This window comes from Corvus cornix, chromosome 1A, assembly GCF_000738735.6.
Source record: "Corvus cornix cornix isolate S_Up_H32 chromosome 1A, ASM73873v5, whole genome shotgun sequence".
NCBI classification, from domain to species: domain Eukaryota; kingdom Metazoa; phylum Chordata; class Aves; order Passeriformes; family Corvidae; genus Corvus; species Corvus cornix.
In genome coordinates, this window is record NC_047057.1 from 59,175,092 (window position 1) to 59,201,042 (window position 25,951).

The following is a 25,951-nucleotide window of genomic DNA, read 5'->3' on the forward strand; positions in this document are numbered from 1 at the left end:
GGCCGGCGCAGGACAATGGAAGAGGCGGCAGCGGCGGTAGCAGCCGCGGCGGTGGCGGGGGGGCCGTGCCCGGCGGAGCGACCGGGGGCAGCGGCGGCGGCGCTGAGCGGGGAGAACGAGGCCGAGAGCCGGCAGGGCCCGGCGGAGCGCGGCGGGGACGCGGCCCCGCTCAACCTGTTGGACACTTGCGGTGTGTGCGGCCAGCCCATCCAGAGCCGGCGGCCCAAGCTGCTGCCCTGCCCTGCACTCGGTGTGCCAGCGCTGCCTGCCGCAGCCCGACCGGTACCTCATGCTGCCCCCCGTCCTGACCCTCGCGGCCGCCGCCGCCCCCAAGGAGCCGCCACCGGCGGCGCCTCCCTCCTCGCCCGTCTCTTCGCCGGCCTCACCCCTGCACTGCACGCCCGGTAAGTGGCCCTTCTGCCGTACCCCCCCTTGCCTGCCTGGCCCGTGGGCGCCTGGCTGAGGGCTGCTGCCCCCTCCACCCCGCAACCCGGAGGCATGTGAGTCGCGATTGGTGCGGGGAACGGGGAGCTGTCGCGACCGGGTGCTGTGGGCGGGGTGCGGGTGCCCGGCCGCGGAGCTGCTGGGGCACGGAGCTGTCGGGACGGGCTGTGCTCGCTGCTCGCCAGCGCCAAGGCTGGCGGCGGGGTTGTGCTTTGGTTTGGTTTGTTTTAATCGTTATTTTTTAAATTTCCCACCTCGGAGGGAAGGCAGAACTATTGTGCTTTCCCAGGACCTCTCTGTGTTGATGGAGAGGAGCGGTGAGAGCCGGGCCCCGCTCCCCGCGCCGGGCCGTGTGTGCGGGGCCGGGCAGCCCTTCTCGAGGGGAGCCGGGAGGCTTTGGCCCCTGGCCGGCGGAAAACCTGAACACGGGCTGATAACAGGGGCACAAAAACGTAGCGAGAAAACAGACTTTTTTTGAGTGACGTTTGGAGTGTGGAGCGCGGCCGGAGGGGAGTCCTGCAGGTGTCATCCACCGTGCGCGGCGCTCGGCCGGGAGCGATCCCGCGCCTGGGCGGGGACCGGGGCGGCCGAGCAATAATAACAACACTTGTCCGCGCGATGGGCAGCCTGGATGGCTCTGCTAATGCATTCATGCACCACTTACTTGCTAATTGCCTTGCCGAAGGGAGAATGCCACGAGGAAGTTTTGTTAAGCTCATATACTGACATAGTAGCCTGTGTCAGTGTATTTGAAAAGTGCATATCGCTGTAGAAGATGTGGAATAAACTCCTCCAGTTTGAAACTACTTTCCTAATGTTTTTGATTTTTTTTTTTTCCCTAGCCCTCTTAGGCTAGGTCTAATGGATCACTTAGTTTTGTTAAAGGCAATTTTGTCTTAGAAAAAAGTGCGAACACTCATCCTGTAGTGGAAGCTGGTCAAGGTCTTAGAAAAACGTGAATAGAAGAGAGGAAGTGTGATGGAATGAGCTAATCCATAGGTAATAGAGGAGGTTGTTCTCACTGGGATGTGTAGTGGGGGCTCAAGGGAAAAGTAGTAGCTCCAGGTTGACCGTTCTTAAGTCCTTTAAATGTATCTAGGAAAATTTCACCGCACTGCCAGAGTTCTGACCAAGAGATTACAACTTGAATATGCGAAGTGTTTGCAGCAATTCGTAACGGAAATGCCCTCTTGAGAGAAAGGAATATTTGGGACAGTTAGAGATTTGCTTCAGAATATCGGAGAAATTCCCAAGTATGTTAACAGGATATGCTGAGCCTCTTCATCTGTGCGATTGTCTGTGTTAGTATATTCATTCAGTGTTTAATTTAAGCATGTAATGTATGTCATAGTCAGACTGCCTAATCAAAAGTTACAGAATGGGAAAATCTCTGAGACCTAAAGCCTATATACTTAAGCTTAGTTGATTTACGGCATGTTATTGCTCATGCCTATGAGTAGAAATGGGAAATTCTGCATGGGAGGAACAGAAAAACACAGACTCTGCAGTATGATGAGGTATTTCGAGATTAGATACTTAGAAATAGGAAAGAGGGCATAGATACAAGCTCTGGAGTTCACAACATAGTTTAAGAGGTGATATCATCATCATTGTCGTTTGAGATTTGAGGTCATGAACAGCACAGGTCCATTCCCAGATGCTCCATATAAATATAGCAGAAATAGGGATCTGTAGCTGAATGAGGAATGAGATGTATGATAAGAATGAAAAGATTAGTGCTGTTCAAACATCTGCTTGATAATGAATCATAGCAACAGTAAACTTGTAGCTCTCTTCCCTCCTTTTGATTGTGAGTTGGTTCTGTATGAATGACTTTCACACTACATACTCCTCCTCATTCTACACATACTGCACTTTTGGTGACAATTATTTCTACCCTGTTGACTTATGCTTCCATACTACAGTTCATTGTCCAGTGGGACATTTTTTATATCTTGTCATGTGTTTGCCCTGGTTAAAGTGACAGGGACTGTATATTAGCTAGCTATGGCTGAACCTGGTGATGTGCATTGTCTACTTTCTGTTTTCCAACCGGTACAAAAAAAGCTGTGAACTTGAAGTTAGGATTGGGAAAAAAACTCACCTGTTATTGTCTAAAACTGATTATATAGAGGAAATTTGTTACAGTTGGAGGGGTTCTTAAAATCTTACAACGTGGAAGGAAGGACAAAGCAGTGCAAAACTGTCAGCTCTTCTGGTAATATGTTGTGCAAAATGCTTATGAAAAATGACATGAAGAAATAAACTGAGGAGTATAAACTTAGAAAGTTGGATAACAAATAACTCTTATGATGTAAATTACGAAATTACTGTGACTAAACTGAAGAAATAAACAGCAAGGAAGCTGTCTGCACTGGAAGGAATGTCCTAAGGAAGGAACACAATCAAATTGCAAACTAGGAAATGTCCTGAGAGATAAGCAGGCAGACTGCTTATGCACGTGTGCTGAGCGCTAAGATGCTGCACAAAAAGAAGCTTGAAGAAAGTCCCTCTTGAACAAAAGAGAGGATGTGATTTGAAAAGTGCTTCACCAAACCAGGCTTGAGTGTTGTATCAGTACTGAAATTAGTTGAGAAACAGGTAGCTAAAGAGGTAGAGTTTAAAGTATAATCTGGAGTTACTTTTTGTCTTCATCAAACTGTTTCCAAGAAGAAACATTTGTTCAGTTTAGTAGAATACGGTGTGCCTTCAACTTTCAACACACAGGCAAATTTATTTGGGAAAATGTTGGCTCTCTTTATGTAAAGATTCTAACAACTAATTAGGGAGCTGTGAAAGAAAAGACTTCAAGCTTAAAGATGTAGAGTGAATTAAGAATTCTGGAGTTGCTCACTTGAATACAAGATTCAGCATGGATAACCAGCAGACAAGTGGCAAGACATGCAGAGGAGTTTCATGTGATGGATGTTAGCCAGTATTCCTCCTGCAAAGGCAAACTGGTGGAAAGGCCAGTTGGCATGGATATATTGTATGCTGCCACATGCACTCAGTTTTGAAGAAGAATAGCTTATATAGAAAAGAAAACCTGGAGTTTCTGATTTCTGTACTGTTCCTGAAGTTGGAGGTGTTGAAGAATCATCAGTGTGTCAGACACCAGTAATTTTAGCATTGGAGAGTTCACTGCTTGCTTTCCAAATGTCCAGTGGCAGCTTATTTGCTATAGGTGGTAATTTTGGTGTTGCATTGCCAAAAAATGTGTTGTCAGACAGAACATTATGAACTTCAGGGAGTGCTGCAAGAGCAGCTCTGTAAATGTGACACCCACTTGTGAGCAAGTATCTACAGACACCTCTACTAACTATTTGGCTAAGTTCATGGGGGTTTTCTTTTTGTTTCTCAAATGGCCATTCTTTACTATCTAGTTGTGTGAGTTACAACTGATGCATACAAAAAAAGGCTGTCATTAGAAGTCTGCCATTTGCCCAAATTTTGTCTAAGGTGCACTTCAGTGAGTGAGTACTGTACTTAAAGGGTAGTGTCTGTACTGTGGAGACCCTCATGGTATTCTTCTGGAATTTTCAAATGTGAAACAGGTGCATGAAAGCTGCAAAGTTAGAGATTGAGATTCTATTCCTTTTCAAAACTTTTTAAGTTGCAAGTATCCTTGTTTGTTCTTTATCATAAATCTGTACACGAAATAGACTTGGAAGTGGTGCGCGGAAATACTTGTGAATGGAGCTGCATATAAAAGTTTTATGCAGGTATCATCACAAAATCTTGCTAGGGTCAATGCCAAAACAGTAGACGGAAACATTTTTTTTCTGTAACTCCTCTGTAGCAAAGCTGCTAGCAAGCAAACTTACATGAAGCTGTTAGAAGCTTATAATGTTTGGACAATCCCCTGATCTAAATTCTTGGGGAGTGTCCAGACTAACATTTCAAATATGTTCAATACATGCTGTTAAGTAAGGAATAAATGCTTCAGACTTACTAAACAAGGATTTCAGAGATGTTTATGTTTGAGGTCATTACTTTCCAGAAATACTTGCTTAGCAATACAGTTTAAAGTTCTCTAATGATGGAATGAAGACCTTACCCTTGGCATCCCCTCATATGTGGATGACATCTGCTTTTTTATTATGTCCCACAGTCAGTCCTTTTACAGATAGCTTCAAATTCTTTCAGATTCTCATCTGATCTTTGTATCTGGACTTTCATCACTTCATTTGACCTTGAAAATACAGCTTTTGACATCAACTTAGATTTTGTTACTTGTCTCTTTTGTTACTTTCCTCTTTTAGTTGGATAGTGATTGGGATCCTTATTAGTTAGTTTGAAGGATATAATAGCTTCATTTGAGGTTTCTTATGGTGAAGTTCAATTTTTCTTCCACGCCTTGGTAGTCCAAGAAGACTTAAGATTATTTTTCTACATCTGCTGCTACAAATGATTATTTTCATTTCACCCTTGATATTCTCACTTGCTTAAAGTGAATTCTTTCCATCTTTGCCATTACAAAGAGCCCATGTTTTAGTTGTGTGGCTATACACTCACACTTTCACAAACATCTATGCATCCTTTTCACAAGGATCATGTTGTTTCTGCTGTAGTGCATCAAGAAGTGAATTAACCTCCAGCATAAGGAGATGTGGGAGTACTAATGTTTGGAAATAGTGTATGTTACAGGAGTATGTATAGGAAAGACGTCTAGTTTTCATGTTTTAGATGAAACAAAACATCATGTTTTGGATGAAACATTTTCATGTTCTGATTTCTAGTTATCGTTTTGTGCTTATTTTGAATTGAAAATTCCCAGAGCCCCAGAGATTGCATATGTGAAATGCATTTAGCATTGTTACAGGTGAAATACAGTATTACTGTGTTGATAGCCTGTAACGCACAAATCTCTTGGTTAAAAAGTCACTAAGCTAGTAAAAGCTTAAAATATTAATGAATGAACTACCTAGAGAAAGTTCTAACTTTTCTAGTTATAATACCCTTCTTTTAGAGAAAAGTATGCTCTCGAGAGATGTACAATGGGATGATACTTACTGTACAAGTATAATTTGAAGTAGGGATATATTTGCCAAAAAATTCTGCTTTCTTTTCTACCAGGAATTCCATAAAAATCTGGAGGCCTGCCTATGCAGCCTTTATTAAGGTAGACAACTGCATGTTGTAGAAATAAGCTTGAATCATGGTTGCTCCGATACATGATTAATATAAGTATGTAATAGATGTTTATTATCTTAGGTATATATGCAGAATAGTGTTTCCAGGGTAATTTGGATGCATTTATGTTCTTGCTTCTTTCACTCATAGAAAGTGGGAGATGGAAAAGCTGAAGCCATCAGGAACATCAGATGAGTGTTAAAACAACTGCAGTTGCCAAGCTCATTCCAACTGGAAGCCTTACAGAAATTAAGCTGTACAAGTTATCAAAATAGCTGTATCATTGTGTGAAACTTCTTTTCAGACAAAGATTTCTATCCTCAGAGGCCAACCTAGCTGTGTTTCGATACAAAATCAGCTTAATAATGTCTCTGGTAAGCAATTAGTACTTCTAGCAGGGGAAAAGAATCCTAGATCATAAGGTGAAAGGATCATTAGGAAAGCAAATATGTATTAATGTATTAAAAATTCTCAGGTCTATGTCTAATTGAAAGTGTGTTGGGTTGTTTTAATGCTTATAATAGAGCAATCTCTTAAGAAAATGTCTTGTCTGAAGAGCAAGGGAAAATAGTGGTGTATATGTTCATGAAGAGGCAAGTGGAAGAACGAGTGTCTTCTTTGTGGGCTAGCTCATTCCTAGGAGGAATGTCCTGAAGAACTACTCAGTTATGCAGCAGGCTTTTAGGTTGGTCTGCTGAATTCCGTGTGTACTACAAAGTGACTTCATGCAGTTTGTTAAATTTGAGAAAGAAATTTTGCTGAAACTCTTGATTCCAAAGGTAGTGTTGTTAAAGAAACTTGTCTTTTGTACAGGAAAATCTTTATGCCAGTATTGTGTGTGTTAAGATGCTGTAGGAGGAATTTCCATATTATTTAGTGGAATTTCCCAGTAACGGTAAACTTGTAAAGCTGGTATTTTGCCTGTTGTATCTAATCTAAAAACAAGTCAGGGGAAAACCAAAAGGAACTTAAGGTGAATTCTAAATAGGACTGTATTTCAGGATGAGTAACTGACTAGATTAAAAAATCCATTATTTCTGAAATTGGAAATTTAGACTTTTAAAAGGTTTTTGCAGTAAAATGAAATACTTTAATACAGTAGTGCAGTGGTTTGACCTTGGATGGATGCCAGATTCCCACCAAAGCTGCTCTGTCACTCCATTTCGCAACTGGAAATGGGAGAGAAAATATAAGAAAAGGCTCATGGGTCAAGATAAGGACGGGGGAATCACTCAGCAATTATCATCATGGGCAAAACAGACTTAGTTTGGGGAAATTAATTGAATTTATGACCAATCATAATCTGAGTAGGAAGATGAGGAGAAAAAGCAAACTTAAAAAAACCTTTCCCCCACCCCTCCCTCATTCCCAGGCTTAACTGTATGCTCAATTCACTCCCTCCTCCCCCCTCAGTGGTGCAGGAAGACAGGAATGGGGGTTGTGATCAGTTTGTCACATGGTGTTTCTGCTGCTCCAGTGTGGGGTCCCTCTGACGGGAGACAGCCTTCCACAAACTTTTCCAATGTGAATCCTTCCCACGGGCTGCAGTTGTTTGCACACTGCTTCAGCATGGGTCATTTCCACAGGGTGCAACCCTTCAGGAACAGACTGCTCCACTGTGGGTCCCCCATGGGATCCCAAGCCCTGCCAGCAAGCCTGTTCCGGTGTGGGCTTCTCTCTCCGTAGATCCACAGGTCCTGCCAGGAGCCTGCTCCAGCATGGGTTTCCCATGGGGTCACAGCCTCCTTCAGGCATCCACCTGCTCCAGCACAGGATTCTCCATGGGCTGAAGATGGGTATCTGGCCTCCATAACACACTGGTCAGGCAGGGTTCTTCAGGTGCGTATGGCTGGAAGTGTGGCTTGTGGGCCAGTGTAGATGATCCCTCTGAACTGTTAATAGTATCAAAATCTTCTATTGGACTTACTAATTTTTATTTAACTTTTATGTGCTGTAACAGTTTTATGAAGCATTCTCTTTTCTTTGGCAAATTTAAAGGTCACAGAAAAATTCTTTTCATAGAAAAATTCCAGTGATGCTTTTAAAATTTACCTCAGCAATTAGGTAGCTATGGAGTTGTGTAGTGTTTAAAGTATGTACTTGCAGTTCAAATGTGCTTTGAAGGCATCAGTGCCATAGTTGAACTGACCAAATTATCTACTTTTTTACTTACTGGCCAGAGAGTATGTATAAAACCATAAATGTTTACCATCAAAGAAAGCATGAAACAGTTGTGTGAAGTAAGAAAATGACACCATTTTTAATAGGAAACAGTCTTGTAAAATCAGCTAAGAAACTGAAGGTTGAGCCGAGGAATGTCCCTAATTACTTGATACTGTCTCTCCAGTGATTTAAGTAAATGCTTAGTTGAAGCTTTTATGTGGGAGAAAATTGCATATTACCTTACATACATTACTAACATGATAGAGGACTGATGTTGAACAAGCTTTCTAGTTATTTTTGAAGTTTATCAGTGGGCTGTGGGAAAAAGGATGACAGTAAGCAAGGCTCAGCTCTTTGAACTGCACTCATGGGTTTTGAGGGCCCTTGTTTGTAACATGGATTTGGGTCATGGAGACGTACTCATTTCAAAAAAGAAATCTGCAACTCTAGTGCTAAGTCCTCTGTAAAAGGGGGTACATGGACAGGGGAGCTAAGCCATTTGCCTTCTGAATGTAGAAAGATTTCTGCTTCTGATTAATAACAAGTTGCCACAGGCAACTTTCTATTAAAATGGAGAGTTCCCCTTTCAACTGTAGTCCCTCAAGTGCACATAGTCCAATTTGAATAAAACAAGACTGTAGTGCAAATACCCTTTGAACTAAAGTGATTGCCTAATTTGAAAAGTGGCTGTATAATTTTCCCAATGAGCTGACACATCTGTCTGTATTGTAGCATGTAAAAAAGAAATGGGACTGTATTCACACACATGTTGACTTAGAAAACCCCCTGTATTTTCTAGGATGTCTGCTTGAGGTCAGAAGGCATTTAATAAAACTTACTTGATCGGCTTCATTAATTTCTAGGCATGTGCTGTAGAGTCTGAGCGTGGTCAAGGATGTGTGGAGCTGAAGTTTGTTGACCTAATGCTATAATCCAGCCCTCACGCAAGTTCATATTGTGCTTAGGCAGTTGCTGCTGAACCTGCTATGTCAGGGTACTTGTAACACTGATGCTCTTAGGGGAGGGAATGCTGGCAGCTGCACAGGGAATGAGTAGGTGGAAAGAAAGAGGGAGAGAGCTGCAGCACTGCTGGGACTGGAGAATGAGACATTTAAAGTGGGAGCAAGGTTCTAATTTTAAGTGCTAGGTGCAGTGCCTTGATAAAACAGCCCAGCACCAACAAGTCTGTTACTAGAAATAAGCAGTATGCAAAATTGTCCTGAACAGCAAAAGTGTGGATTGAAATACTTATTTTTTTCTAACCTGGTCTCTGCTGTAAAATGAGTAAACTAGTTGCTGAAATGATGTAGGAGTGTAAATTACATGCTTTCCTCATCAGTTGGTTTAAGGAGAAGGGGTAGTAGCTTTGAATCATCCTTGTCTTTGGAGAAACTTCTGTGACTTGTAACTATTGTTTCAACAGTTTTCAAGTAAAAGTTGAAATTCATAGCATTGCCCAGCTAACAGTAGAACAGAACATCGTTTTAGTCTGAGGACAGTAGAACAGAACAGCACAGCTTTGGAGAAATGGATAAAGAATGTAACTTAGGCAAACAGGAGTCATGCAAAAGGCAAGTAGGATGCCAGCTCAGCTCTGCAAGGCTGACAAAGCAGAAGTTATAGAAAACAATGATATTGTGCTTACTCAAAAGTGGAGGTCGAGGAGCAGCCACCTGAAAAGGACACTGGACATTGAAGACCACTGAAGAAGACCCCCAAAGAACCATGTAAGGACTCCTGATAAGGAGTATGACTATGTCAAATAAAGTAATATGTATGCATCAGGTAAGGGGGGGATAGCTAGTAAGTATGTCATCAGTGTGTATGATGAAAAACTCTGTTTACCTGATGCTCAGGGCACTTGGTTAGAGGAAGAATCTTTCAAGTGACCAGTGCACTGCAATAAAGAGTGCTTGCTTTCTAATACTCTAAACTCTTGTTAGAAAGTTTCTATCTGGCTGATTTCAGTATCACAGCCCCAAAATGCTAAATTAGGTAGCAGGCAACTCATCAGTTATAAACTGAGATAAAGACAATCTGTTTAGCAGACAAGCTTTGTTGAATGAATGTAGAGCTATGTAGTGATGAGTAGTGTCCCATAACAGGGCCTCAGTAATGGCTAAATGTCTGGGAACTTTGAAACCCTGGGGGTATCATACCTCTGGATTAGATTTATCTCTTTTGGGTGTTTGCAGATTCCTACCTTTTCTTGCTTTCAGCACTCAATAGTTCTGTTCCTTATTTGCTTTTGTCTTGTTTGGGGGCTTTCCATCGCACATAAGCAGCTATTGTTCTCACTTGTTTTAACCTATGGACTGTTTGTTGAACTTAACCAACTACAGACTACTTGGCCTTCAATTGTTCAGTTTTCTCTTCCCATTGGGAGTAGGGAGAAGGGACTGTGAAGGTATAACCCACTGGCTAGCATATCTTGGAAATCACTGAATTTAGAGTACTTAGATTTAGTTTAATCATCTGTTAAAGGAACTTTATCTCTTTTGAGAGGTTCTAAACTTTTCCTCAGTCCCTTCTCTATGCAAGAAACTCCAACGTGTTCATGTGTTCAGGGTCCATGTGTTAAATGTTGTCTAAGTATTACCTCAAAACAGAGACATAGAATTCTTTCCTTGGATAAACATAGGTGGTGTTCAGATAGTTTATCTGAACGGGAGTCCAGAGCTACTAGCAGCTCTTTCTTCAAATATTGCACTCCAAGTTGTTAAATAGAATGTTTATTTTCTGCTTCATAGCAAAGGCAGAGTCCAGTGTTGTGAAAGAGTTCAGAAGTTTCTGGAGTGGAACATGTGAGAGGACCTGTTGTCTTCCCAGATCTAGCAGTGAAGTTTAAACAAAAAATGAAACAAAACAAAAACCCCTGGTTTTATCTTGTTTGTCATAACTCCTGTCTATACCATAAGAATGACTTGCAAGTATTGCTTTTATCACTAAGTAAATAGCTATTTGATACATAGACTTTTGGCACTGGCACCATAGGTAAAATTGTGTGCATCTTGATGGATTGTGCAGGGAGACAGGACTCTGTTGCCTTTTGCTTTTCAGAAATGGCCTTACAGCTGGACTAGATACAAGTTAGAAGCAAAGCCATGGTTTGTGGTAGTTTGTGTCTTTTAGATATCACAGCCATTGACACTCAACAGGGAGAATGATCTCACTTCAAAATAATGAGTCTAGAAGCTGTTCTGGCAAAATGAAGATGACCTTATATATAAAGTTGCGTATATATATATACATGTGTATATATATATGGGTATCCCAAATGGATTCAGCTGACAGTCCTCTTTGCTGTATTCCACCCTTTGTGCAAGAGCTGAATGTAATCTGGATTCTTTAAGAGGCTAAATGCTAATCTTGCATCCTTTAAAAGTCCATTTAGCAACAGTATTATTGTATTCTGTTCCAATCTGATTGTATGTATTGTGTGGGTTTTTTTTCTTTTTCCCTGCTCCCAGTTTCACTGAGATGAGGTCAGATTTAATATGGTTTCTTTGGCTGCCTTTTGACTGATACAAATTTTTGAGAGTATAGTGTAGGTGTTGTGAGCTGCAGGATGTCTGACTCAAAACTTTTGCCAGAATCACTGTTGTTCGCTTAAAGTTGTGGCTGTTTGTTTTTGCTTTTCATTTGTCATTATGCCAGACAACTAGACTAAGAACCACAATGTCATGGTGGAACCCTTGTGAATATTCCTTAAAAATAAAGTAGGAATAGAAGTACAGTCCTAGTTCCTTCCCAAACTGGTATTGGATGCTAAGTGTAATATTTTCAGAACTTCATTATCAATCCTTTGAGGCAGTATGGTACCTCAAAGGAAGAAGGTGGAAAAAGATTGAGTGAGTCTAAAGGACAGAAGGTAAATAAATGGCACTTAAGAAGGCCAGTTTTGGTAGAAGATGAATTTTCTTAAGCCTCATTCTTAGTACCGAGAGGGTCATGCTGGGAAAGTGCCTTTGAAGAAGCTCTTCTTTAGTTCTGAGAAAATGGGGGAAACCATAGGAAGATTAGATTTCTTCAGTGGATGTGGATGTTCATTCACATCAGCCAACGGGGTCTGGCTCATGGTTCAGTTATCTACTGCAGATTACAGCAACAGAAGGAGATACACCATGGGAACATAAGTACTATCACTGCTGGCTCTGTAACCTGCTGTTTTCTGAAAGCTGTAGGGCAGCTGTTAGAAATCCCTGTTGTTCTTATTTGATCAATTAGTGCATCTCTTCAACCCAGAAGGAATGTGTTTTATTAGTTACATTCAGTAATTTTCATATTAATGCAGTGTCAGTTGAGAAGATAACACTGCTTCTTAATTAATGCTGGTTCTTGAAGGCTGCATAACCATGTGTGAATCTCACAATGCATATATTGCTCCAGCTTGGTAGTCTTAAAGCTGTGTGGGGTCTGGAAAAAGCTGGGCACCTTGCTTTTTGAACCCTTACAGTGGTGCTGTGGAATACTGGCCATATGTAAGAGAAGACTATAAAGTGAGCTGGCTTTTTATTCCTGAGCATCTACACCCAAAAGGCAATCCCTGTAACTTGCAGGGATATTTGGAGGATATTCTCCTCTCTTAATGACTGGTTTTAGAATATCGGAAGAATTCTTGCAATTGAAGCGGATGCCCAATAACGGATAAGCATATTAGTGTAGTTACTGGAAAGAAGTGGATGTTTTTAAGGTGTGATTCATCTGACCAAGTGTAAACATCTGCTTTAACAATGAGACCACTCATGACCTAACTATTACCTAGGTCTGCAATGACTGTGAAGGGAACTTCGTGTAACATTTAGATGAATCCCACGGAAGGTGTTAAAACTTGGCAACACTGCAAAGAAACTTTATCCATCTTTCAGGTGCAAAATTTTACTCTATGGAGTCAGCATAATAAATCAGTATTAGTTTTGTGCTGCCATTAAGAGTGGCTTTTTCGTAGATGCAAAAATCCTGCCTGTGACAAGCTTTATTGTTGAATAGCTTTTAAATATAACAAGGAGTTAGAATAGACTGGATTTGGGAGTCTTGGGTTGTATTACTTAAATAAATTAAATGGCTTGGAGCCTTACATTTTTATTCCATTAATAGTGTCTTGCAGAGCACTCAGACTTACCTGATGTAAACTGCAGGAAATCGGTATCTTTATTGTTTTCTCTTATTAGAGTGAGAATTTTCATCAAATATTTTTTTTTTTTTTTACTTTTCATTGTCTCTGTCCCTATCCAAGAGCAAGCTTTAAAAAAATAAATCTAGAAAATTTAAAAATACTGCCAGGTTAAAGTATTCGTTGTATAACAGATTTAATTGCAGCACAGATTCAAAATGTACCTTTTAAAATGTTCAGAATTTATTGATTAATACATAAATTCCTCCTTCTTGCTGTTGGGGATTGAAGTGTTGGGCAGTATACTTGGATGGTAAATGTGCTATTACCATACTGTTATTGAAGAATATGTTGAAGAGACATTAATTAGTAAAAAATCTCTTCTTAGTAACAATCAGCCCTTTTTTCTCTCTCCACCCTCTCACCAAACAAAATAACTTAAACAAAGGCAGAGCCTATTATTTTAAATCAGCACATTATTTCTATGTATTTTTGAACATCCATTCCCCACACATATATTTTACAGATAAAGTTGATGGAGTTTTCCATTATATTTTTGCATCACTGTAATCTGTATTTTGAGATAGTTTGAAGGAAACATAATAGAAGTATTGATGACTTCTGAACTCTGTCCTTGAGGATAACCTCAAAATAAATATCCCTATAGCAGAATATGGACAGATGCAGTGAACACTGTAGTTAACAAGTTGATGGCTTTGAATATTGACACTTTAGCGATTTTAACCAAGTTTTCCTGTGGAGCTACAGACTGCAGTTTGTTTGGGTGCAAAGAGCTCTGTGCCTCAATGGTGTTTTCCAACAGGAATTTAAAATCACAATATCAAAAATACATGGTATTGAATAGGCAGGTAAGTTGAAATTCAAGTGTCTGAACTAGAATATCTTCTGCCATTTCTGAATTTTTGCAATGCCTGTAGTATTTTAAAAAGGGCTGGTAGGTGTACTGTACAATCCACAGGAGCCCTATTTCCTTCTGGAATAGTAGCTGGAAGCCAAGCAGGATATTATCCTCAAATTAGGTATGTCTATTTAGGCACCTTAATTGCTCCCCTGAGGCAAGTGGCTGGAAAAATGAGGGCCAAGAGGGTTGTTTGCCAAGTCTCACGGGTAGTTTCCAGTTACTGAGTGGTGAACATATTGAGAATGGAAGGAGACTTGTGAAGGAACAGGTTGCAAGGATGCATCTGAGCACTTGAAGGAGAGCTAGTCAAAGGTCTTGAATTGTGTTATCATTCCTGTTTGGATGACATTTATACTGAAATATTCTGACTAAAGCCTGTTACATACTGTTGTTCCCACTGCTGCTTCTAACTTGGTTCCCTTAATATGATCCAGATTCTTAGAAGTTATTTTTTGAGGCTTTTTTAACCTTCACATCTGCTCAGTGTTGATGGGATCATTAAGGTAGCTGGGGCTAAACAGAAGAAGTGGGCAAAACACTCAAGAGTGTCACATGTTGGAGTATAGTTTTCATCCTTTCAACAAAGAATTAAGAAGAACCAACTCTTTCAGTGCCTGAGAAGGGCTTGGTTCTTCGGGGTGTGACTGGCTCTTAACTGTCCAAATGATACTCTGCTAACCTGCTATTTTTATAACTATGATTTCTGGGAATAGATGCATTGTACTGCAACTACTGAACTAACAGCTGGTGGTAGATAAGAACTCGAAAAGATGAAGACCAGAGTATGAAATGTAGTGCTACAAAGAAATTATTATTAACTGTGTTGTGCTCTAAGGCAGGGTCCATCTTCATACCAGAGATGCTGGCAACAAAATTTTTTTATCCCACTCATCTTTTTTTTTATAATTAGTAATAACATGTTAACATGCTGCTATTTATGGAGAAAGGTACTAATTTCCTTGTTCCAGAAACACATGGATACAAAGGACTTGAGCACTGTTGGCAAGATCTTAAGAGTGTCTGCAAAATGGTATTTCAGTAGAATGTATAAATCTAGACAGCATTAAACCCACTTTCACAATGTTATTTCAAAATTAAATATTTGGCTGATCAGAGAAAATGATGCAAGAATATCACAGAATCTTAAAAATCCTTGCATGTTGTATGTCTGAATTCATTACATACCATTTGGAAATACTTGACAATTTCAGGACTTGAAAGAATGTATTTTAATTTTGATGAAAGAAATGCTCATCACAGTCAGCAGTGACAATTGGCTTAATTGTTGGCAGCTTCTGCATCATCGTTTAAGCACGTTCATTGCAAGACAGTGAGACTTTTTGTTCATCATCTTGTATTTAAACACTGTCTATCCCACAATAACAGTGTTTCCTTTTGTTAACACTATGACACTTCTTGTAATTGTGTTGTTGAAGAAAACGCATTGGACAGCTTCGGACATGAATGTAAACTCTCCCATCAGAATTTCTGAAGGTATTCAGGAGTGGCCAGAGAGTCAATCCTTGAAAATTTACAGTTTTGACGTCTTAACACATGCTATCTAAAATGTTTGAAGATGGGGCACGTATAGCAAAAACAATGAACCATTTCACAGAGCAGCTGAAATATTTTAATTCAGCTCTGCAGTGCTTTCCAAGAAAAGTCAATGTACTGCAGCATAAAAACTGGCCTGTAACACTCTTTCGGAGGGGGGATTACAGCTAATAGTCTTTGTCTGGTTTTCATTTATTTGCATTTTAAAGGATTTTAAATAATTTTGATTAACAGCTAATTAATTATAATTTTAATAAACTTTTTGCTAGATTGGTGGTTGGTTGGAATGTTTATATCTTGGCAGTAGTTGCCAGTTTTCCCTTGAGATGTGCCTGCTTATTGGTTTAACCTATCCCCTCTACTAGCAGCAGCAGGCTGTCACAACTAGATGGGAGCAGCTTTTTCTGGAACAAACTGGTTTGAAGAAGTTGCCAATTTTGCAGCACCAGTAGTGGCTTAATGAGAAGCAAGAGGAAAGCAGTAATTATTTTAAAAATTGATTCAGACGTTATTGCACATGATACTGCCTCTCAAATTAAGTTTTCTAAGTGTTTGTTCTTAACTGGGAAACATGACCTGTGTAAATATAACTAGCTTACCCTCAAACCCATGCATTTTAATGAAAAGGCTTGCAAGTGGTATCTATAGAAAGAGCAAGAGGAGAAAAGAATCTGTAGCTCACAGTTGAAACACCCTAATTTTCTGTGTAGTTATGTTAAAAATCTTATAGCTGGTGCTGCCTTCAATCTGACGTACCTTTTATTAGTTTTCACTAGTGTGCCCATGTTTGAAACATTTTAACTGCATGTGTAACTTGCTGTTAATATTTTTTGTTCTGAAATCTGTACAGTTAGAATCTCAAGCAAAACATCTGTAAAACTGGGAAAGATTGCTGTACGAAACTCTAATTATTTATTCTGTAATGACTATGTCGTTGCAGGTAAAATTGCCAGTTGCTTCTGAGCACTCTATTTAATAAAAAGAGCTCTCTTTCAGAAAACTAGTGGGTTTTTTGACTGATTTGATCTGAAGACAGGGAACTATTAAGGTCTCTTTTTTTAGTAAGGCACTTTGCATCTACAAATAAAAATACCCTCTTGGATCTACAAATGATCATCCAGTGGCTTTATTAAATTGGCTCTGAAACCTGTTTGCAACAGTGAAGACAAAAATGAGCCAAAATTGGGGCAAACCAGAGCAGTCTCCTCCTGGTGTCTCAGGATGCTTCAGTAGTCTTGGATGTACTCCCAGGAAACTGAGATTTGAGTTGGAAATAATACTGTATAAGCTATAAATCCATTCTGCTGAATGGCTTGAGATGCCCTTGTGGATGCAGCGTGTAACTTGTGAAGGAAACTAAGAATGGGCCATGATTTTTCCTACCTAAAATGCAGCCCAGCATTTCATGAAAGAGGTGCACATGTTAGGAGCCTGTAGCCAGTGAGGGGGAACACTTTTTCTCTCCTGGCACAGCCTCACTGAATCCATATTGCAGTCCCTAATCTAGTTCCCTGCGTGGCAGCATAAATCTTTCTGTTGTCATGGGATAGAAATGAATGAGCAAGGGAGCCAGCATTGTTACTTTTGTTAGCAGTGTGGTGTCCTGGCCTGGTTCAAGCAAAATCTGAATGTTAGATTCCACGACTGCTTGGGTTTTGTAAGAATGCTGCTAAGAAGGGTGGAGGTCTTCTCCTTTACTCCTCCTACTCAAGAGCCACATGCTCTTGATGCAGCTCTCTTTACAGCTGAAAAAACAATGCTCCTGGTGCTAAGATCCAACTATTGAGATGTCCCCGTGCCCAAATTAAGGTTCAAACAAGATCATACACTGAAGTCAATAATACGGATTTTATTTAACATGGAATGTCTGGGAGAAAGGTAGAAAGAAATGGAAAAGAGAGCAGAAAGAGATCAGGTAGAAGATAGTCACCACTTGTGGATCCAGTGGTGTCCTTTTGATCCTTCACTCTGGGCTTCTCAGTAGCAGGAATCTTGAGGTCTTTTCCCTATTCATACATTTTAACAAAGAAGTTAATTACTGCTCATTGGGTACACAGTTCTGTTACTCTGTTGGTTAGTTGATGCCCTTGCTTCTAATGCAAATTAGTCCTTGTGCTCAGTCTTCCTCTTTGTTGGGGTTGGTGGGTTTCTGGAGTTGGTGGTCGCGATCTCCCCCTGCCTGAATTACCTTTTACCAAGTCCGAGCTGATTTCAGCACAGTTGCTGAGCTGGCTTTCCTTATGCCCCATAAATGCTGCAGTTGTGTCCATTATCAGTGTTGCATTCTTCTCCCCCAGCTTTGTTAACCTCCCCCTAGATCTGAGATAACACTCAGACAATAGCACCTCCATTATCTTATATCCAGTTCCTGCTTTGTTGGCTTATCTTACAGTCCAAGTTCCAGGTATACAGGGAGGCAGTTTCAGGCGGCTTCAGTGGTTGGTGGTGGTTGCCGATTTTGGCTGTCCCATAATTTAGGATGATCTTTGTTTGACCAGTCATATGCACGTGAGCAGTTGCTTCTTTCCAGAGTTTTCCACAGTGGGAGTGTTTGTCTGGATGCATTACCCAGAATGAGCTAACCAGGTCTCACCTCTGCCAGGCCTGGAGATAGCGCTATACTGTCACTGCATTCTGTGCTTATCTCATGGCAAAGTCCTGTGTGAAACATAGATGTAGAAGAAACACAAAGATTTTAGTTATAGGCTAGCTGTGTTGAAATTAGTTAGAATAGGAAGGAATTTGGGCCCAGCTAGAGTTAATTAAAATAGTTAAGAGAGCTGGACCTGAAATGGGTTTTAAGATGTTCGTACCTGATTACCAAATAACTGATGATCTGTCATTTGTAATGTTTGCTTAGCTGTACTTACAACGAGGAATAGAAACATTGATAAGTTGGTGTAGGGAACAAGGACAATTCCCTCCTTGGTGGGAACCCGTTCAAAAGTCACGCAAGAGGAAACTTGGAGGTCACTAAAGTAATTAGGATTGTTAAAGTTCAGAAAGGCAAAAAGGTCAAACTGAGGAAGATGAGTTACTTCATCTCTTTTGGGACCACTGATCCAATTCAAGACCACCGACTCAATTCAGGACACACACTACGCATGCTTAATGATATTTAAGCTCATTTCCATACGAAGCGGAGAATGGGAGGTGTTAATGTTATGAATATGCATTTGTATTTTGGATATTCATAATATTTGGAAATAAAAAGCTTTGTGTTTGCTTGTATCGGGGCCCTGGGTCTTAGGGAGCTATCCCACGCAGTGCCTGGCGCCAAAAAAACATGCACTTTCTAGCTCTAAACTGTTAGAGAGTTTTTGTCCATCTCAGTTGGATATTGATACTAGATCGATATTTTGGTAAATCATGTGGGTGTAACAATGTTTGGGACCGGCAACTGTGTTCTTTAACTCCTTACACCTGGAACAAAAGAGCAGATAAAAATGTGCGATCTGCTCACTTACTATTCTCACAATTATCATGATGATGATTATGAAACACCTCCCAATTTAAGTAATATGTTTTCAGCCCCCTGTGCTTGCTCCATTAAAAAGAAATAAGAATCTTATAGAATTACTTTGAGGAGTATAAACCCTGATACTTGAGATCTTTTGCTTAAATTCACCATCCTAAGGTTGACTAAACCTGGGTTAAAACTGATTTGTGTAGAGTCATCACTTCAGGATTATAACAAATGCAAGTTTACCCTCACACCGTGGCAGAAGAAACCCCTGACATAAAGCTAGACAGCATAAGGAATTCTAGAAAAGAAAATTCATGAAGATTTTGACAGTCGGCAGTTTTCCTTTTTTTTCCTTCTTCCATCTCACACTAGAAATTCTAAGTGATTTCTTGAGCAGGTAGTTGGCAATATTCTCGTGGTGAAAAGGCACATGAAGCATTTGGTTTATGTTAGTACATTTCCTAATTTCTACCTCCCCTTCCTTGTCGTCCATGTTCTCAATTCAAGCTGACTTAGAAACCCTGGTTAATGCTGCTGATCTGGTTCAGTGGTTCCAGGTTTAATCTTCAGTCGTGGTGTTGTCCCCATCCTTGTGCTGCTTCTCATGTTGCTTCAGTGTAGTCAAGTAGTGCATTTGGTCAGTGAAGCAGAACAGGGGATGAAAGTGAAGCTTGAGAGAGCAGGAAAAATACATCTGTGTCTGAATTGGTTTGCCAGTCTTGTTCTGTGTCTATACCCATCTTCCAAACACGTGCAAAGACCGACTCAGATACCTGTATTGAGCTTGATAAAAGGAACAGAACACAATGATGCCTTACTTGCCCAAATAAGGGAACAGTGTGTTTTAAAGAAGTAGATAAAAGAATGTATACGACACACAGGATGCTCAATGTCGCTGGAACCAGTGGATAAACAGATAATGAGGAATATAGGGGGGTTTGTGGCAGTTATGTAACAAGAGGCAACAGTGCATGCCTTGAGAGAAATTCAGGGAAAGGTCATCTCTAACATTGGGGGCACTCAGTGAGTATAACCACCTAAGACCCCTTCAGACAACCCTCTAGGACAATAAAAGGACTTCTAGTAAGAAGTGGATGCATGCAAATTAGTTCTATGAAAAGTGATGTTTATTAGGCAGGAAGTACATTGTAATCAATATAAATGATCATGATGGAATAAATATCTTGTTGTAAAGTTTTGTGACACATCAGATTAGAGGAAATATCCTCTGGGTGTCCACTGCACTGCAATAAAGAATGCTTCCTTTTTAATACTTCAAATTGTGATAGAAAGTTTCCTCCCTAGCTGATTTCAGTATCAACCCAGAGCACTGTGCTTTGTCAGAGTCAAGAATGAGTAGTGAGGGAACAGAGTGAGGGTGGTTTGTAATTGGTGCTGTTGAAAAATGTAAAAAACAGTCTTTTTTGGCAAGTGTGTAGCTTGAGTATTAGGAGATGTGTTCACTCTTGACTGGGGTAAATTGATTTGCTTAATTAAAGGAGAAATTCAGTACTTGCAGTTCTACTAACTACTTGACTTACCAGAATTGGATTTCTCAATTATCCTTGCAGATGATGGTATAAAAAATATTATAAAAATTGTAGCCAAAATAGGGAATTTGTATATGAAAGGAAGCTGCACAAATGTGTATTGAAATGCAGACTGGTAAAGTGGCACTTAGAGTAAAATCAGGCTTAACATCATAGCTGTTCAGATCAAAGTGAAATGCTTTGATAGCAAGTGAAAAACTGCCTGCTGATTTTCCAGAATGAAGAATTGCTTTAGTAAAACGGGTGGATTTTTATTAGAGCACGCTTTTACTGAGTTGCCAGTTAAATCTTGAGCATCTGTTGAAAGAATCATATGAAAAAGTTACCTAAATCTTGTATGAACCACTTAGAGTAAGGAATTAAGTTCTTCTGCAGAAAGTGAAATATTAACTAGTTTCTGTGCTTCTGCATTTTATTGTGAAAATGAAACAGGAACAGGTTTAAGCCCACACTGGTTCAGTTAAATATGCAAGTGGTGAGTTATATACTGGTGTTGAATTCATTGGGTTAAACAGTGCCTCTGATCTTTTTTAAGGCCCTAAATCTATGTCTCCTCTCAAATAGCAGCTGGAGGTCTAGAATCTATCTCAGTGTGGACTTGCATGACGGTTCTACTGTAGGCTTTTTGCCTGTTATTTCCATGTCGTAAGTGATTATTTCAACCTAACTTAGTTTCAATTCCTTCCTTTTCTGGTTGTAATGACTATGGTAATTTTCTTCAAGCAAGATGTCAGTGCCTAGCATTTTAGAGATATTTCTTAGATATTAAAAACAAGCGTCAGTGCTAATAAGATATTTGTATTTTCTGCAGCTAGAAAAGATGTCTTCTCTAAAATGTTTATATAGATCTTTTCCATTTCAAGCTAGTCTACTCACAGCTCAACTCCAAGTTTTGAACTTTACTTTGTCCTTTTCATTCTGTTGAGAGAACTAACTGTTTAACCCTCTGTGTTACTAGTTCACAGCTCTTTCTTCAGCCTGGAACCTAAGTATGTTGCTGTCTTAGAATTGTGTACCCCATTGTGTCTTGCAGAGGAGAGGAGGGAGAGAACCTTGCTTATTTATTCCTAATTTCTTCTTGCTTTTCCTTGCTTAATGTGAGGGTAGTCATGATATTAATACAGGTCCATTCTTCCTTTCTACAACTCACCTCATTAATTCTGAATGTACTACGTTTCTGTTTCTTGTATGACACGGATGAAGGTCAGTCATGTCACACTGCTGGCATGTATGTATGTGTGTGTATGTAATACCACCCGGTGTCGCTAATTAATATTCCATGCTAATGAGTGTTGGCTTTAATCCATTCTATAACAACAAATTGTCAATGGGAATACATTCCCTTTAGTGTAAAAGGATTAATTTTTTATTAAATTAAGGCAAATTCTTTATGGCATTGAAACAAAGTGTTTGACCTTGGCTGATAGAATATGTCATCAGGGAAGAACAGGTAAATGTTACTTCAGTGATAAAAGAGAATTTGCTTTCTTTTGCTTACACCTTATTGACAGGAAATATTAAAACATCCTTTCAAAAGTATTTATGCTTGCAAGCTCTCTTTGAAGTTGTTTAATATATCTTAGTTTGTACAAGCATAATCAGATATTTTTTTTTCCCCCCAGTCGGTGTTATCCGCTGTCCAATTTGTGGTCAGGAATGTGCAGAGAGACACATCATAGATAACTTTTTTGTGAAGGATACCACAGAGGTTCCCAGTAGCACAGTAGAGAAATCAAATCAGGTAAGTGCATTAACATGTAATCAAGTTAACACCTTTTGGATGCACGTGCATATCCTTGGCTTCTTGCTGTGTGGCCTTTTTGCTGTTTATATGCAGACAGAACTTCAAGTACTTAGACATCACATGGGGTAGCTACTCTAGAAAATCAGTTAAAATGTGTGAAAATGCATGTGAAGAAGGTGGTTCTCTTACCCTAAACTATCTTTAATTGTTGATATAAACTTGCATCTTAATAGCAAAAGATAAAAGTAGGGAATAGGCATTAGAATGGGAATTTCTGTATTTTGGACAGGGTGCTTGAAGCACTCTTTGGAGCAGAGACTTGAATAACATTACATCAGGAGATCTAAATGGACTTTATCAGATTACTGACAGAACATGGCACTAAATAGCCGGAGTCCTGTTGCCAAGGGAGAGGCTCAAAATGTTAATTGGGGAAGATGGTATATTATAGGGGTTTCTTGTCTGTTTTCTTACATAGACTGCCTTTTCTTCTTTTTGCAGTCGAGTAATAGCTATCATAAAAGCTCCTTATCTGGAATAATAATAATTATCTGGGGTAGTTTTTTCTCATGTTTTTTTCAGGAGGCAAGTACTAGCTAGTGTGGAAGCAATACCAAATGAATAACCACATCTGTGTAGGACAATTTAGCAATCTCTGTTTGCAAAATATTGCATGTCTTCATTTTTAGCTAGTAAGAGAGTATCTCATGTATCTCTTTACTTATAAACTTTTTATTAAACTCCAGAAACGTACTGTAAATAATTCAGCCTCTTTGTATGTTGCTGCATTCTTCATAAGGATGGTACAGTAAGGTTGGTATATCAATGTGGCTTGCATTCCAACTCATGCCCTAATATGTGGATGGTGGTCTCCTTTTATTTTGAAAATTCCGCTTTTTCACTTCCCATTTTAGGGGGGACTGTATCATTGGCTCTTGAGCTGTTTGCTTCAGGGCCAGTGTCTTAGAGGTCCTTTATTGTGTGTTCTGCTCGTTTCAAGGCTTAGCTGGAATTTGTGCTTTCATGTGTGAATGGGCACACCTCTCAGGAGCAGATGACAGGACCCTGTCTGGTTTGTGATACCAACTTGCTGACTATTGAAGGCATAAGTGGTGTCATCATCTCTGAGGAAGAGAACTTAATGTCTTGCAAACCATTAAACTGTTCAGATTTTAAGGAATTTTGAAACTGGATTTCTGAGAAATGGTAGACCTTACCAGAAACTGAAATTGAGTTGTGAGTCCCTGGAAGTACAAGCTGTGTTCTTGCAATGTAGGACTGCTTTTTTTGGATTTGGCAAGGGGAAATGTTGTTTTTTTTGTTTGTCCCCTGGGAATTGCAGGATAATACGAATTTTGCAGATGGTTGTGAGATTTACATAGTCTCTCAATACTGTACCAGTAAGATTGACAAATTGAGTAGTACCTGTTGAAAATTTGATCATAACTTTTATAGTGTCTTTAAAATTAGGAAGAGAAGCAAGACAACAAATAATGTTATGCAGAAGCAGTCCTAAAAGGGTTTTTTTTGATGGGGTGGGGCTGTACCATAGCCTCTGCTTAGTTACATAACAAGTCCTCGAAGATACCACTTTGGGGAGTGGTGACAGAAATGGATTTTTTTTTTCTTGGGAGTAGTAACAATTTTTTTTAAAGTCTCTGCTCACCCCCCCCTTTCCCCTTGCAATATTTTTTTTGCTTCCTGTGAAAGTTAAGTGGAGAATTTAATCCATTGAGTGGTGTGAGCAGATATCTGGGAGGTTCTTGAAAGCATTTGTGTTTCCTTACGGTCCCTTCTAGACTTCAGTCTTTCTCTTCCATTCCATATTTGTGTCTCCCTCTCCCTTACACAAACCAGCAGGTTTGCACTTAGAAAGCAAGTCTGTTCTTCAGCTAAGTTCCCTGGCTGAGTTCAGCACACTTTCTGTAGCAGTTGAAGGCAGACCAGCAGACTTTGCTGAACCAGCAGAATAGGACAGTCACGTGCTTTTTTGCTGACTTTTTTGCAAAAAAATGGAGCTAGATGTTTTGTTAGATGCCTGGTAAGTGAGTGTGTACCTTACCTCTTGGAAATGAATGATGTGCAGTTCTCTTCATTTGAAGATTTATTTTAGTATGATGATGAAGTTTTTTGTACATTCCTTTGTACCTCCACATAAGACAAAAGCTACACTGTTCTGTAAAGTTCTCTGTTTACAGCAAAGTTAAATCAATAATAGTTAAACAGATTAGTGTACTGTCCAGGGGGAAATATTATGAGGTCTAAGGATGATACAGCCTTCTAATCAGCCTGTCTTGTTTTGTCTTTGAAGGAGCAAAGAGAAAAGAAAGAAAATTTGCCATTAGCTACATAGGCAACAGATCAGAGAAATTAAAGTAGAAAAGTTACTGACACTTGCAGGAATTATTGCATCAGAGGTCATCCAAATTCTGTCCAAAACTGTGGCTATTTGATAGGATTTTTCTACTGCAATGGTTAGTTTGTCTTCAATAGTTTTGCAGCTTTATTTGAATGCTTAAGAAATTAGAATTGGAGGCAAGGCATGGGTTTTGTGCAAGTAATGTTGTGGCATAGAACCACTGGTCTGTATCTATGACTAGCCTGTATGTGTGTTGTCACGAGGGACTGCCTTATTTCCATCCAAGAGAGACTGCAAGAGACCTCTTGCAAATTAAATGTTCGATTGTTTCAGATTCAAAATCGCACTAATGCTAAAGCAATTTTTAGCATACTGAACTAAAACTGTAGGACTGAATGATGTACCAGGGAGCCTGGCATTGTGGGAAGAGAAGAAATAACCGGAACCCATGAAAGTCCTATCCATCTATATAAAATCATGTTTGCCTTACCTGAGCCTGATTTGGGCAGTTCAGTACGCTACTGGCATAGCTGTGCTTTCTGGCAATTACTACTGCAAACTTCAGGAGCACAAGAAGTGAACCTGAAGAAGGTAGAGAACTCCCTATTACATGTTCCACAAGAGCTTTCCTGTGTAGCATTAAAGGTTTTGTGCTGGCTATTAGCATAGAAAACTTTGCAAAAGAAAAGAAACTCACAGGAAATGCTGTTGAGATCTTCCTGAAGGTAATCATTGTAGGTTGTGGGCAGCTAGGACATAAATACTTTGAAAGAGCAGATGCTTTGTAATTTTTTTCACATTGTGATTTATTTAAAGATTTGGCAAAATTATCGGCTTTTAAAGACAAGTTTGAAAATAAAAACTAATTATATTTCATGCGTAAGAGTGAACAGAAAGGGGCTTCAGACCTAAGAGATGTAGCTGAAGCAAGTGCTAGATTTGAATAAGACTAAAGGGTGGACAAGTGAGGGAAATCTAGGGACTTTAACAGAAGAACATGGCATGTGCAAAGCCATGAAAATAAAAGTGAGAAGTGTGAGATTGATGCAAGAGAGAAGACCATAGTGATAACATGGGTGTTGGTGCAGCATACTGAGCCTCTCCTGCATTTTAGTCCAGGTCCTCATTCTCGTAGCTTCTGTGTCCAAAAGACAATGTGTGTAAAAATATTTTTGATGGCGAGAGTAACTTCCTGTATCTTTACCAGTTACTGACCTGAGAGTTTAAAATATTGTAGTAGGAATGAAGAACAGCTGGGCTTTATGTGAGATTTTGGAAATGTAGTAACAAAACAAGGTATGAGCTTAGATCTGATACTAGATCCAGATACTAGGAAAGCAAGTCTGAGTGCCATAATGAGGTGATTAATGAGGAGGATTTAGAACAGTAAGTTTCTCTAGGTTTGTATGGTGCCAGAGGAGCCACTGTGTGTTTTTCAAAAAAAAGAACTCTTATGCTTGAACAGCTTATAAAAGCTGTACCTGTAGCCAAAACATCTTTGAA

General features: G+C 39.8%; 1 protein-coding gene across 1 annotated transcript in view; it reads left to right on the plus strand.

The window, feature by feature from the left end:
* The window catches only part of LOC104696482 (transcription intermediary factor 1-alpha), a 58,647-nt gene continuing 32,696 nt past the window's right edge, over positions 1 to 25,951 (plus strand). The window contains 3 exon segments of the mRNA XM_039570344.1: positions 1 to 240; positions 242 to 404; positions 21,968 to 22,086. Coding sequence (XP_039426278.1) covers positions 16 to 240; positions 242 to 404; positions 21,968 to 22,086 — 507 coding nt within the window. The 5' untranslated portion in view covers positions 1 to 15.